At 44.6% G+C, this 14,734-nt stretch overlaps 1 protein-coding gene across 3 annotated transcripts in view; it reads left to right on the top strand.

Moving 5' to 3' along the window:
* Positions 1-14,734, top strand: part of PIWIL2 (piwi like RNA-mediated gene silencing 2) — a 91,326-nt gene that overhangs the window by 36,774 nt on the left and 39,818 nt on the right. For all 3 annotated transcript variants that reach the window (XM_008249876.3, XM_051836733.2, XM_051836734.2), the window contains exons 15-20: positions 6,172-6,285; positions 7,238-7,426; positions 9,327-9,428; positions 9,923-10,039; positions 11,143-11,231; positions 12,078-12,183. In XM_008249876.3, the coding sequence (XP_008248098.1) occupies positions 6,172-6,285; positions 7,238-7,426; positions 9,327-9,428; positions 9,923-10,039; positions 11,143-11,231; positions 12,078-12,183 (717 nt within the window). The remainder of the gene's footprint in view (positions 1-6,171; positions 6,286-7,237; positions 7,427-9,326; positions 9,429-9,922; positions 10,040-11,142; positions 11,232-12,077; positions 12,184-14,734) is intronic.

Genomic DNA, 14,734 nt, shown 5'->3' with positions numbered 1-14,734 from the left:
AGGTGCCCATAGGGGATGCCAGCACTGCAGGCGGCGGCTTTACCTGCCACGCCACAACACCAGCCCCTTCACTGCTGAATTCTACCAGACATTTAAAGAACTCCAATTCTTCTCAAGCTATACAAAACAATTGAAAGGGAGGGAATCTTCCACCTCCTACTGTGAAGCCAGCATCACCTTAATTCCTAAACCAGAAAAAATACAATTTTTTTTGGTTGGTTGGGCCAAGCAGATCTAGAAAAAATGATGCTGAAATTCATATGGAAACACAGGAGACCCTGAGTAGTTAAAGCAATCTTATACAACAAAAACAAAGCCAGAGGTATCATATTAGCAGATGTCAAGACATACTGCAGTGCTGTTATAATCGAAACAGCCTGGTGCTGGGGGAAAAAAAAAAGGTGGTTTGACCAATGGAATAGAGTAGAAACAACTAAAATCAGTCCAGTTATGTATAACCAGCTTATCTTCAACAGAGGAGCTAAAACCACTCCTTGGAGCAAGGACAGTCTCTTCAAGAGGTGGTGCTGGATCTCTGCCTGCAGAAGTATGCGTCAAGACCTCTACCTTGCACCTTACACAAAAACCCACTCGACATGGACGAAAGACCTAACTCTACTACCCAGAGAACACTGGGGAAACCCTGTAAGACATGGGCATAGGCAGATACCTCTTGGAAAAGACCCCAGAAGTGTGGGCAATCTAAGCCAAAATTGACAAATAGGATTACATCAACTTGAGAGGCTTCTGCACTGCAAAAGAAACACTTAACAAAGTGAAGAGGCAACCAACAGAATGGGAGAAAATATTTGCAAACTATGCAGCTGATAAAGGGTTAATATCCAGAATCTGTAAGGAGCTCAAGAAACTCAACAACGAAAAAATCCAGTTAAAAAATGGGGAGAGACTTGAACTGACATTTTTCAAAAGAGGAAATCTAAATGGCCAACAGACACATGAAAAAATGCTCAAGATCATTAGCTATCAGGGAAATGCAAATCAAACCACAATGAGGTTTCAGTTAGAATGTCTTTCTACAGAATTCAACAAAGAACAAATGCTGGCAAGGAGGTGGGGAAAAAGGTACCCTAATCTGCTGTTGGTGGGAATGTAGCCTGGTACAGCCACTGTGGAAGACAGTATGGAGATAAACCTCAGACATCTGAGCAGACCTACCACATGACCAGCCACCCCACTCCTGGGAATTTACCCAAGGGAAATGAAATCAGCCTGTTAAAGAGTTGTTTGCACCTCCATGTTGATTGCAGCACAATTCACAATAGCTAGGAGATGGGGTTAACCCAAATGTCCATCAGGTGAAGACTGGGTAAAGAAATTATGGTGTATGTACACCACGGAAAACTACACAGTGGCAAAAAAAATCCTGTCATTTCCAACAAAATGGATGCAACTAGAAAACATTTAGAAGTGAAATGAGCCAGTCCTAAAAGGACAAGCACCATGTGTTCTCCCTGACAACAAATACAGTGCCTAAAAGGTAATCTCTAGGAGTAAAATTGATACTTTGAGATGCAGTGACTTTGCACAGTCCTTGTCTTGACTGTTGAACAGTTTCGTTGTTGTTTCATACTATTTTTTGGATTCTTAGTGTAGAGTTAATCTTATATGTATAAAGTTAATTGAAAATAGATCTCAGTAGGAAGTAAGAATGGTGGGAGGGAGGGTGGGTTGGAAGAATCACTGTATTCCTAAATTTGTATATATGAAATGCATGAAGTTTGTATACTTTATACAAGGTTTCTAGGTTAAAAAAATTAAAGTTAATAATAAAGTAAGGGTAGTAGTTGAATTAAAATAATTAAATGGTAATATTTCAGTGTATTATCTGACATACAGCAAGTGTGTTTGATAAATTTTTGCTATTTCCCCTTTTCTTTTGAGGTTATACCAAAATAATTACTTCTTTCCTTACTGTGTAGTCCTCTTGCACTCTGTACTGACTCCTTGTTTCTTTTTTTTTTTTTTCTTCATTCAAAAAATAACACATAGTATGGTAGACACTGTGTTGCAACAGGTTGGGCTGCTGCCTGGGATGCCTGCAGGCCATATCCAAGTGCCTGAGATTAGATCCCACCTCCACTTCCTAATGCACACCCTGGGAGGCAGTTGGTGATGGCTCAAGTGCTTGGGTCCCTGCCACCCACAGGGGAGGCCTGGGTGGAGCTCCCAGCTCCTGGCTTCATCCTGACCCTGCTCTGACTGTTGCAGGCATTTGGGAATGTGAATCAGTGGGTGGGAGATCTCTCTCTTGCTCCTTCTCTTTCTTTTCTCTCAACCTTTCAAATAAATAATCTTTAAAGAGTAAATGTTAAAAAATAGTTCTAAAATTGCAGTCAATAAGGAAAATGTGGAGACATTGGAAAATGTACAGAAGAAAATACAGTATTGATGTATTAAATAATAAATAAAAATGATAAAACCCAATGATGCTATTGTTTGTTGAACTCAGTATAGAGTAAATCTGATGTGTATAAAGTTAATTGAAAATAGATCTTAGTAAAAAGTATGGATGGGAAGAGGAGAGGGAGGAAGAAGGTTAAGAGAGTGGGTAGGAGGGTGGGTACGGTGGGAGGAATCACTGTTCCTAAAGTTGTATTTATTAAGTGCATCAAAGTTTGCATACCTTAAATAAGTTTTCTGGGAAAAAATTTTTAAAAAATTAATATGAACACAGAAAAACCCAATGGTGCTATCTCAGAAAAATTTATTTTAGGCACATACAAAAAATATTTTCATTGTATTTACTTCCTCTAAAATTATTTTCTCTGAGAATAACTTTTTTGTAAAATTATGATTGTACTGCTTGTTTGCATCTTGTTTTTGAAGATTTATTTATATATTTGAGAAACAGAATGACAGTGGGAGGTCTTCCATCTGCTCAGTCACTCCTCAGATGGCCGCAACAGCAGGACTAGGCTCGGCTCCATTCTGGTCTAGGCTCCATTCAGCAACTCCATTCTGGTCTCCCGTGTAGGTGGCAGGGGCCCGACTACCTGTGGGCCATCGCCTGTTGCCTCCCAGGTGCAGTAGTAGGGAGCTGCATCAGAAATACAGAATAGCCAGGACTCTGTGTGACAGTGCCCTTCCTTGTGTCTTCTTTAATTTAGTATAACACCTTGGTTAAGTTTTCATATTGTTTAATATTATTCCAACATGCAAAAAAATAAGCCAAAGAAAAAAGTCTACCTGTGTTGCTTCTACATCAGGATTGCCACTGTTAACATTTCGGAAAATACCCGTCAGTCTCTCATGTGTGAGCATGCACATGGTATGTAGTCAAAGGTTTTCTTATTGATACACTCTGAATGGTTTTCCATGTTAACATTCTTCTAAAGATTGTTAATGACTGCCTTATGGATTTAAGCAACAATTCCCTATCCTTTTACATGCAAAGTGAGTTTAGTGTTTTCCTATTATAAATAGTGGGGCAGTGAACATATTTGTAACTAAATCTTTGCATATGTTATTACTTATTTTCTGAGGTCACTTTTATGAGACTAAAATAATTAAGGGACTTGTACTTTAGTGCTTTTATTTTCTACTGCCAGTTGCCCCCTAGAAGTTACTTTTAAGAATGTGAGTATGGTTCTTACACCCTTGTTAATATATTTTTCTATTTGTAGACAAATTAAGAAATAATTAAATTTTTTTATTGTAGATAAAGTGTTACATTAAGTGAGAAAAGCACACAGGGACTGATGTGGCTCAGGTGGACTAAGCTCTGGCAATGCTGGCATTCCGTATTGGAGTGCTGATTGAATCCTGGCTGCTCTGCTTCCCACACACCGCCACTGTGTTGCTTTCCCTGCACTTGGGAAAGCGGTGGATGATGACCCAAGTACTTGGGCTCCTGCTACCACATTGGAGAGCAGATGGAGTTCCTGGCTCCTGGCTTCAGTCTGCCACAGACCTGGCTATTGGCAGCCATTTTAGGGGTGAACCAGCAGATAGAAGATCTCTCTGTGTCTCTTTGTGCCTTTCCATATCTCCCTCTCTCTCTGTCTCTCTGCCTTTCAAGTAAATAAATAAATCATAAAAAAAAAGCAGACAGTAGAGGTCAGAACAAGTCAAAGTTCTCCGTAATTACACTTCCTGTAGAGATAATTACTGGTAAGCTTGGGCTCATTCGGTTTTTATGATCTATGCATTACTGTTTATTTTTGTAAGAACAGGATTGTATTATGTGCAGTTAAAAAGTGGATTTAGTGATCACAGAGTAAACCGTATATTCATGTATCAGCTTATTTCCTGTTTTTGGACATTTAGATCTAACTGATATATTTTCCCTGTTTTAATTTGTTCTTTCGTTATATATGTTTTTCTTTCTCTTTTTTTTTCCTGTGTAAAGTAAAATATTAGTCTGTGGTTAGCCTTATTAAAAAATCCTGCCTTGAATTTTCTGCTTTCAGTTTTTCCCTTAAATAGATGTTTTTCCCCTAAAATACTTTTCAGGGGCAGGGAGGGGTTTGTCCTAGCAATCAGGATGCTGACTGGGACACCCACTTGTCATATTAGGGTGCCTGGTTGTAGCCAGGGCTTCACTCTCCACTCCAGCTTCCTGGTAACGCACACCCTGGGAGGCAGCAGGTGATAGCTCAAGTATTTGAGTTCCTGCCACCCATGGAGGAGCTCCGGGACTGAATTCCTGGCTCCTGACTTTGACCTGACCCAGTACCAGCTGTTGCAGGCATTTGAGAATGAGCCAGTGAATGAGACTTCACTCTTTTCTCTGTCTCACGTGTCTGTCTTTCTGTTTCTCAAATAATTTTTTTAATGTATTGAAAAAAAAAAAACTTTGGAGGGATTGGTGCTGTGGCATAGTGGGTTAAGAAATTTGGCATCTGAAACCCACAATTTTAAAGAAGCAGAACTTTGGGGGCCAGTGTTGTGGCATAGTAGGTAAAGTGCCACCTGCTACACCATCATCCCGTTCTGGTGCTGGTTCCAGTCCCAGCTGTTCCACTTCTGATCCAGCTTCCTGCTATTGCTCCTGGGAAAGCAGTGGAGAATGGCCCAAGAATTTGGGTCCCTGCATGCATGTTGGAGACCCAGGAGAGGCTCCTGGCTCCTGGCTTTGGTCTGACCCAGCTCTGGTCATTGCAACCATTTGGGGAATGAACCAGTGGATGGATGGATGGATATCTCTCTCTCTCTCTCTCTCTCTCTGCAATTCTGCCTTTCAAATAAAGATGATAAAAAAAATCTTAGTCTTTTTGGAGCCAACATTTGATAAAGCAGTTAAGGTGCCACTTGTGTAAATAAAATCTTACAAAAATAATGAGGCTAGCCTTGTGGTGTAGTGGGCTAAGCCTCTGCCTGCAGTGCCGGCATCCTATATGGGTGCCGCTTAAGTGTCCTGGCTGCTCCTCTTCCAGTCCAGCTCTCTGCTATGGCCTGGAAAAGCAGCAGCAGATGGCCCAAGTGCTGGGGCCCCTGCACCTGTGTGGGAGACCCTGAAGAAGCTGCTGGCTCTAGCCTCAGATCGGTGTGCTCCAGCCGTTGTGGCCAGTCAGGGAGTGAACCAGAGATGGAAGATCTCTTTCCCTCCCCCCCCCCCCCATACTACCACTACCTTTCAAATAAATAAAATCTTAAAGACGCCACTTGTGATGCACACCTCCTCTATCAGAATGCCGAGTTCTGCTTCTGATCCAGCTTCCTGCTAGTGCTCACCATGGGAGGAAGCAGGTGCTGGTTCAAGTAGTTGGATCCCTGCCACCCATATAGGAGACCTGGGGTGAGTTCTGGGCTTCTGGCTTTGGCCTGCCCCAGCCCTGGCAGTTGTGGGCATTTGGGGAATGACCCAGCAGATGGAATATATCTGTCTGGCTCTCAAACACAGTAGGAATAAGTAAGTGAAGATTTGAAAAGTTGTCAAAGGTTATTTCTCTGCATCCATGGTTCTAAGGAGACAATGTTTTTGAGTTCTTTCTTGTACATGCTGGAAGCTTCAATAGAGAAAGCAGTGCCTCTAAGATCTTGTCTGTATATGTGCAGGTTTTTACTGGAGTGGACTCCACTGCTAGGGGCTTCTTGCTGCTACTCTGAAAAGTTTTAATAGGGACGGGGTCTGTGGTGGAGATGACCAGACCCCAAGAGAACAGAAGCAGTGTTTTTCAAAATAGTAATTGTTTCATATCTTCTGTTTAGATTGAAGGGCGTGTTCTACCCATGGAAAGAATTAATTTAAGAAATACTTCATTTATCACATCCCAGGATCTAAACTGGATTAAGGAAGTAACCAGAGACCTTTCCATCTTGACCGTAAGTGACTTGGGTAGAGAGACCCAGTGTTCCTATAGATGTGGAAATTAGGGTGTCCTTGTTGAAAGTGCCCAGTAAAACCCCAGTGTGAATTACCACTGAGCAGTGCGGTTGGTAAGTGGTTAGCGCTAAGCCCTTTGCCTAACTTCAGACAGGAACAGGAAGTAGGTTGCTATGGTAACTCCTAAAATGCCAGCCTGTTACCCATTCTCCCTTTCTTCTTTCTCCCAAGAGTTCCTGGAGGGTGTTTTTATCCAGGAAAGAAGTCAAATTTGATTACAACAGTGCCCCACCAGGGCAACTAATATATTAGCTATTTGCATTAATATATGTGTATATAATAATAATATAATAATAAAGTGTAATTATTACTGAATGTTTTTCATGAACCTGGTATCTTTTTTCTTTTAATTTATACTGAAATACAATAAAAGATAGACTGACCAGTGTATAACTTGATGGATTTTCACAAACGTGTATAATAACAAGGTTAAGAAACAGCCTTCCCAGTCCCAGAGGCTTCCCCCTCCATGCTGCCAGTTGCTTCTTGCCACTCACCACACACACACACACACACACACACAGAATAACCTCTCTCTGACTTCTAATTGCATAGATTGTTTTCAGCTATTTTTGTACTCCACATATGACATGGAGTCGAAGCGTATACTTTTGTGTCTGGCTTCTCCTTGTGCAGCCTTGTGTTGGGGATTTTTATCCAGACTGTGGACATGATTGTCAAGCTTTCATTCTCAGCGTCTGTGTGCTGGTTCATATTATGCCACAGTTTGCTCATCACCTGTGTCCCTGTTAATATACGAGTTAGATACGGCAGAACTCAAGCAGAGGGAGCGAAGAATGATTTATTCTTTAGAGTGAAATCTCCTGAGTGTAAGTTTAGAATGTCTTAAGTTGTGAGAAGTATTACAAATTAGCTTGTGGTTGTTCCTAGATCCCCATGCATTTCTGGGCACTTTTTTACCCAAAGAGAGCGACGGATCAGGCCCGAGAACTGGTTAACATGTTAGAGAAGATAGCCGGCCCCATTGGCATGCGCATGAGCCCTCCGGCTTGGGTTGAACTGAAGGATGACCGAATCGAGACCTATATCAGAACCATCCAGTCCATGCTGGGAGTCGAGGTAACTAATGGATCTGAGGATCCCTGCTGTCAAGTGCTTGGATAGTTGATTATAATTACTCAGTTATTTGTCTGTTATTGATGTCTAGGAACCTCTGTCTCACTCATGTACACATGAAATACTGGACTGAAAAAGTATTCTTTGTGCCTGTTGGTTACTTTTGCTTCTTTCATTCTATGTTGGCACTCTCTCCCACTCTAGCACTATTTTTCTCACAGAATTGGCTGTGAGAAAGGCTGACGTAACTTTAGTTCATTATCTGTAGAACATGTTGTACTCAGAAAGCAACTCCTTGGGCCAGGTGCCATCTTGCACGATTCAGTACTGAGCTGTCACAGTGAGGTCTGGCTCAAGAGTCCAGTTGCTTTGGTGATAAACTTGGCAGGTGGCCCATCAGTTGGGCCCTACTAACTGACGAGGGTGCTGGGGCTGAGCGGGTCATAGCACTCACAGCTCAGTAGCTGAGGTCTTTCTGTTCTTATCTGTTAGTAAATAAAAGTAAGACGATTATGGAGAGAACAAAGGCAGATGGAAAGTTCTGGGGAGTCACTCGCCCTTGAGTTACAGACTGGTGGAGAGAATTGTTCAGGAGAGCAGTGCTAGAATCTGATTGTGTTCTCTCTCTGCTCCGTTACTCTGGGTCTTTCATTCATAGCAGCGCTATTGTGTGCTTGCTTTCTCGGGTTCTGTTCTGTTTCCAGTTTCCTCCTTACCTCGCAGCCACACTGTGTCATAGCTTCCCTGGGGCCTGCTGGTTGATACTTTCTGGTCCGCTCTCAGAGGAATAACTCAGCTTGGTACATCAGCTCATTCCATTCATAACTTCTCATGTTTCCTTTATGAGAGCTACAGTCAGCAATTTTCATGTTGGTGGACATGGGTTTCATTCATAATGTCTACCAAACTTCTTGTATTGGTCTTGCTGTCTCTCTGCCACCTTCAGGGCATTCTGGTTTTAATATATATTCTGAGAGATCACAAATGCCGATGTCTACATCAGATAGAAGAGTAACATCAGTGGATGAAGCGGGCCTGTACGGGGCTACTGCAGTGAACCGGAGATGGAACCCAGCATCGTCAAGTCTGGATTTGCATATGTGTACAGCAGTGTGTGCTTACAGGTTGATTTAAACAAACAAATGTATTATCTTCGTAGGGCCTGAAACAAACACGCCTGTTTGCTGGGTCCCCCATCAGCTCCCAGTGCACAGCGGGCCACATGACTGTGATGTAATTCTGGGACATGTGTCCTCTGAGAAGTCTGACCTAACTCCAGTCTGGAGTTGGAGCCGTCGTTCCTGACTTCTCATTCACGCGTTTTGCAGCACCGAGGGCTGGCAGCTTGCCGAGCGCTGCGTCTCTTAGACTCCGGAAGGCCCTGTGTTTGGTCTTGAGCAGTGAGGGATGAGGAGGCTGGGTGACGGAGGCTGCTAGCAGTGGTAAACTCTCCTGACTAGAGTGAGGACTGCACACTGAGGGACTTGGCAGCAGCTTCCCTCCTGCACTGGGCGCGGAGCCCGTCCTGAGTGTTGCATCCCATTTTTTCTCAGTTGTGTGGAATGAATCTAACAAGTTGCCTAGTTAGAGTGCTAACAACTCTGGCGAGAACTGAAAGCAGTAAGTAATGTAAGCCTTGCATGCTTTGAAGCCTCCTCCTTTTCCAGACATCTCAGATCTACTAGTGAGTAAATCTTCAGTAATCACAGCCAGCTCTGGGTAGTCAATGGCAACACATTAGCTATCAGCACAGAGCAGCCCTGAGCCACACAAGTGCTACTTCAGACTGCAGGACCTTCTCCTGGGTCCGTGTCCCCCGTCTCCTAGACAGCCCCTGACTGGATTCCTGTGGAGTCCCCGAGAGCCCCCGAGCTTGACTCAGCTTGTGCTGTGCTTCATGCAGGGGAAGATCCAGATGGTCGTGTGCATCATCATGGGCACCCGCGATGACCTCTACGGGGCCATCAAGAAGCTGTGCTGTGTGCAGGCCCCCGTGCCCTCACAGGTGAGTGCCACTGGGGCGGGAGGAGCTGAAGTAGCTGGCAGAAGCCAGGCTGTGGAGAGCCTTCTGGCGAGAGGTTCAGCTGCTTAGAGGAGCCTGGAAAACTGCAGATCTCTCCTGATGAGTGTTGCCCTCACGCTCCCCAGGACCGACTTGCTTGTTGAGAGGCTGAGTCACCGGGTGGTTTCACGGGCTGGGTTCTGCGAGCAGTTTGTTCTGAAAGGGGAAAGCTGTTTCCCTAAGGGACTTACAGTTCCGCTATGCACATACCCTTTTGAAAGTTTTTATTTGTCAGCTGGCTGCTTGTTTGGGTTTGTGTTTTGTATGTGTGTGTGCACAGGCTGGAAGCCCTAGAATTAGACTTACTGACTTAAAAGCTATCGTCTGCTAACTTGCCTTTCTAAGAAAGTGTGGTATTTGCTTTAGACTTGTCTGCCTTCTCTGTGAGGTTACTCATGCCCTGCTTTTCCTCATGCCTTTTGGTCCCTTCATTGTAGGTCATCAATGTCCGGACCATCGGCCAGCCCACCAGACTCCGGAGTGTGGCCCAGAAAATTCTACTTCAGATTAACTGTAAATTGGGTGGTGAGCTGTGGGGAGTGGATATTCCTCTGGTGAGTGATGTTGGGATACGTCTTTTTTTTTTTTTTAATAAAGATTTAATCATTTATTTGAAAGTCGGAGTTATACAGAGAGAGGAGAGGCAGAGAGAGAGAGAGAGAGAGAGGTCTTCCATCTGATGGTTCACTCCCCAATTGGCCGCCAACAGCCAGAGCTGCACCAATCTGAAGCCAGGAGCCAGGAGCTTCTTCCAGGTCTCCTACGTGGGTGCAGGGGCCCAAGGACTTGGGCCATCTTCCACTGCTTTCCCAGGCCGTAGCAGAGAGCTGGATTGGAAGTGGAGCAGCCGGGACTAGAACCGGCGCTCATATGGGATGCCGGCGCCTCAGGCCGGGGCATTAACCCGCTGTGCCACAGCGCCGGCCCCTGGGATGCGTCCTGATTCACCTCAGTTCCCCAGAGAGTTCTGCCAGCTCTTTCCTGGTCTTCCTCATCTGGTCACCCTTCCTTCCGTTCATCAGCGCTTACCCAGAAGTCTGGGTGGCTCCCTGCCTGTGTGTGATCCATGCCCAGGAACTAAAGTATTTCTACATTTTTAAATGCTGAAAAAAAAATTAAAATAAGACTAATGGCTCATGACATGTAAAAATTATGTGAAGCAAAGTTTTTAGTGTATTTCAGTGTCCTTAAACAGAGTTTCTTTGGAACACAGCTACCCTCATTTCTGTGCTGTCTGTGCTGCCGGGTGGAAGAGTGCCTGGAGACCTCAAGGCCCACAAGGCCCACAGGCACTGTGCGTCCTCTCTGCAGGAGACGTTAGCTGATCCCCGGGCAGAACTGTGACGTTTTATTGTGTTGAACAATTGTCAGATTGGGGCTGCCAGGTTAAGCTGCCACCTGTGACTCAGGCATCCCGTATGGGCTCCAGTTCAACTCCCAGCTGCTCTGTCTGTCCTTCTCTCTCTGTAATTCTGCCTTTCAAGTAAAAAAAATAAGCCTTAAAAAACTGTCAGATTGCTTGCAGTCTGTCTTTTCCTTTTCAGAACTTACGTTATGTGTGAAAGTAGGGAGAGTTTGCTTTGGGCTGTGGATAGTAATTAAGCATGGGGTGATGGAGTTGGGTTTGGAGGTTGCCTTTGTCTTGTCTCACCCCCAGAAACAGCTGATGGTGATTGGCATGGACGTCTACCACGACCCCAGCAGGGGCATGCGCTCCGTGGTGGGCTTCGTTGCGAGCATCAATCTGTAAGTGCTGCTGCCGTTCTGTTTCAGGTGTCTGTAGTGTGGTGTGAGGGGCTCTGGGTCCCTCGTGCCTCTCTTGTTGTGACTGCTGGTTACCAGACTGGCACGGGTGTAGGTTTGTTCCCAGCTGCAGTGCTGCCTCTTCCAAGGAGGGGGCTGTCCCTTAGAGTTGGCTCCCCCCCCCAGAAATGATTTTCTTTTGTTTTCTCTGATTATAAAAATAAAATATGCTCATTCCAAGTACCTGTGGAGATTGGAAAGTGAAACTTCTTTAGGATCCACCTTTTGTTAACCATCACCAAAGGGTCAATGCATGTATGCTTCAGATTCTCTGTGCGTACGTTAGCACGTTTGCTTGTATGTGTTATATATGCACCATACAGATGCATGTGTGTGTTTCCTGTCTACACAAATGGAATATTACTGTACATACTGTTCCCCAGCTTGTTTTATTCAGTTAAGTGATGATATGTTGGACGTTCTCTTGTCGATACAAATATATCTCAATCAGTTCTTTCTTAACTGCTGCATAGAATTTATTTTAGGCTATGTCACTAACTCCTCCTGTGTTGGTGGCTATCTAAGGTAGGTAGTTAAATTTAAAGTTTCTCTATGGGATGCAGTTTTGTAGCTAATATTTGCAGTCATATGTGCATTGTTGCATTCTAGAACATGGCTTAAATACACATAACCCCCATCACTGCATGTTTCTCGTGTAACATGAATGTGTTTATTGGATGTCTGTTGGTGGACTGACTCACAGAGAAACCTGTGTGTGCTGACACTCAGACACAGGCCTCCCCTGTGACTGCTTGTTCATCTTTGTCTCTCTCCACTCGCCTGCCCCAGCACCCTTACAAAGTGGTACTCGCGAGTGGTATTCCAGATGCCGCATCAGGAGATTGTCGACAGCCTGAAGCTGTGCCTGGTGGGCTCCTTAAAAAAGTTCTATGAGGTGAGAACGGAAGTCGTGTAGTTGCTGGGTCTTACAGAAAGGCCTGCCTGGGTGAACACTTCAGCAGGAAGTTGGATGCAGTGAGCGGGATCGGGAGTCAGAGGTCAGTGTCTTCAGTGTCGTTGCTGACCCACAGCGCAAAGGTGCGGCCTTCAGCCGTCCACTTGTCCAGAACAGCTCAAAGAACTACATGCTTTGCCTTGGTTTGGTAAGTAATTCTTATTTCCCAAGTTGTCAGCGGGATGCCTGCAGCCACAATCTTCATACCCTTATCAGGGAAGTTGGGGTAGGTTTCAGCAATTAAAGAAGCTATGCGTGTACTCAGCTTTTTATGGCCGTCATTAGGCGCTGGCTCTTTTCATTTTAGTTCAAGACAAATGCCTCCCTGTCAGTCACCCCCTAGAACTCCAAGGAATGTGAACCTTGGAGAATTGCTGTCATTAATCTGATACTGGGTCGAACAGTGAGCTTGCAAAGCATGGGTTTTTGTCTTGGCCAGTACATCAAAGGAAGCTCTGATAAGTGGGTTTCGTTCTCAGGGTCAGGTCAGGGTCAGCCCCTTGCATGGAGATCGAACAGCAAGAAATCTATGGTTTGGTATCATTGAGTCAGTCTCTAGAATCCACCTCGTCTTTTTATGCTTTATTCCTCACAGTGTTCTGCAAACAGTTTGATGCTGTGTAGGTGTTACAGAGTTTGTAAAAAGAAAAAAAAATTCACACTTGTCTGCAAGAGGGTCCATGTGATATGCTGCCTTGTCTCCGAGTTCTGCCGGGTCTTCCCGTTTCTTCTTGTTTTCCTTTGGGTCCTGTTTGTGGTCTGGGACCCAGCTTTGAGATGACCTCCATGAAACCCCATTTTCCATCCCTAGCTAGAATTGTTGCTTTATACTCCTCTCCCCGGCCCAGGGGTGTGTTCTGTGAGTAGTTACTGTTTCCTGCCAGGGTTGTTATTTGTGTTCTTATTTGTTTCTCCTCCTGAGTTGTGAATTAGTTGAGCACTGGTTGGTTATTGATGACTCTGTACCACCTCAACCTAAAACTTAGTGGTGTACACTGAGCTGGGGTGATGTTCATGGTCAGGAATTTGGGCAGTGCACAGTGGACTCCAGCTCTTTCCTCACGGACTGTTTGGGCTTCCTTACACTATGGTGGCTGGGTTCAAACAGGAGGAATCGGTGAGATGGAGAGAGCCAAGTGGAAGTCATGTTGCTTTTTATGCCATTGCCATGAAAGTGCTGCAGTGTTATTCTTGCATTCTGCTTGTTGAGCTATACCTCGGTTGAAGGAGAGGGATAGATCCCACTTGCAAGTTGAGGGTGGCAAGGATCTAGAAGAACATGAGCTCTTGGAGATGTCATGGCTGCTTTCCGAGGGCGCGCTCTGCCGCAGCACAGGCATTGGCTCGGTTACTTTTCCGTTCTCTACAGTGCCGCGCACACAGCTGCCTCTTGGGGACGTTCCTCTTGATGTGTTACATAGAATTTCTAGTGCCACATATCTGTCCTAAGTGTAATAACAGTTTGTTTTGCCTTTTTTTTTAGCTTAGCTATGAACTTAAATAATATTTATTAAGCTCCATTGAACCAAGTCAAAGAGAAAATATATTTATTCTAAGTCTAGAATAACACTAGTCACCCAAGTGTTTTCTGGATCAACAAGTTTCATTTGATTCAAACCCTTACTGTTACCCTCATCTTGTACCTGCTTTTGCTACTTTACCAACTGTTCTGCCCTTAGCAGAACAAATCTTCATATTTAAATTGTTTTCATCATGTTTCTTCCAGAACTTCTCTCATTCCATCGTGGTCCAAAAGCATATTATATGCCCTTGTGTACGGTTCTGACTCCTCTGGGTTGCCTGTTTTATCTGATGTTCCCATACCTCTAAATAGTTCTCGTTTTACACGTTTTCATTTCTTTCTTTCCTTCCTTCCTTCTTTTCTTTTCTTTCCTTTCCTTTCCTTTCCTTTCCTTTTCCTTTTCCTTTTCCTTTTCCTTTTCCTTTCTTTTCTCTTTTCTTTCTTTTCTTTCTTTCTTTCGTCAGAGGAGACAGAGAGAGACAGAGAGAAAGGTCTTCCTTCCATTGGTTCACTCCCCAAATGGCCGCAATGGCTGGAGCTATGCCGCTCTGAAGCCAGGAGCCAGGAGCTTCTTCCTGATCTCCCACGCGGGTGGAGGGACCCAAGCACTTGGGCCATCCTCCACTGCTTTCCCAGGCCATAGCAGAGAGCTGGATTGGAAGAGGAGCAACTGGGACTAGAACCCGGTGCCCAAATGGGATGCTGGCGCCACAGGTGGAGGATTACCAAGCGAGCCACAGCGCCGGCCCCTTTGTCTCCATTTACATCATTGATTGCTAGTCTGGGTGCATCTTCTCCACTCTGCGTCTTTGATTTGTCCACTCGATTCATGTTTAATAATAAAATGCACCTAAATATCTTGTTTTAAATATTTTTTATATGTAGGAGTTACACACACACACTCACACACACAGGTCTTCCATCCAGTGGTTCACTCCCCAACTGGCTACAATGGGCAGGGATGGGCCA

Source organism: Oryctolagus cuniculus, chromosome 8, assembly GCF_964237555.1.
Source record: "Oryctolagus cuniculus chromosome 8, mOryCun1.1, whole genome shotgun sequence".
NCBI classification, from domain to species: Eukaryota; Metazoa; Chordata; class Mammalia; order Lagomorpha; family Leporidae; genus Oryctolagus; species Oryctolagus cuniculus.
The sequence above is the reverse complement of the archived record's forward strand: the minus strand, read 5'-3'. Positions and strand labels throughout refer to the sequence as shown.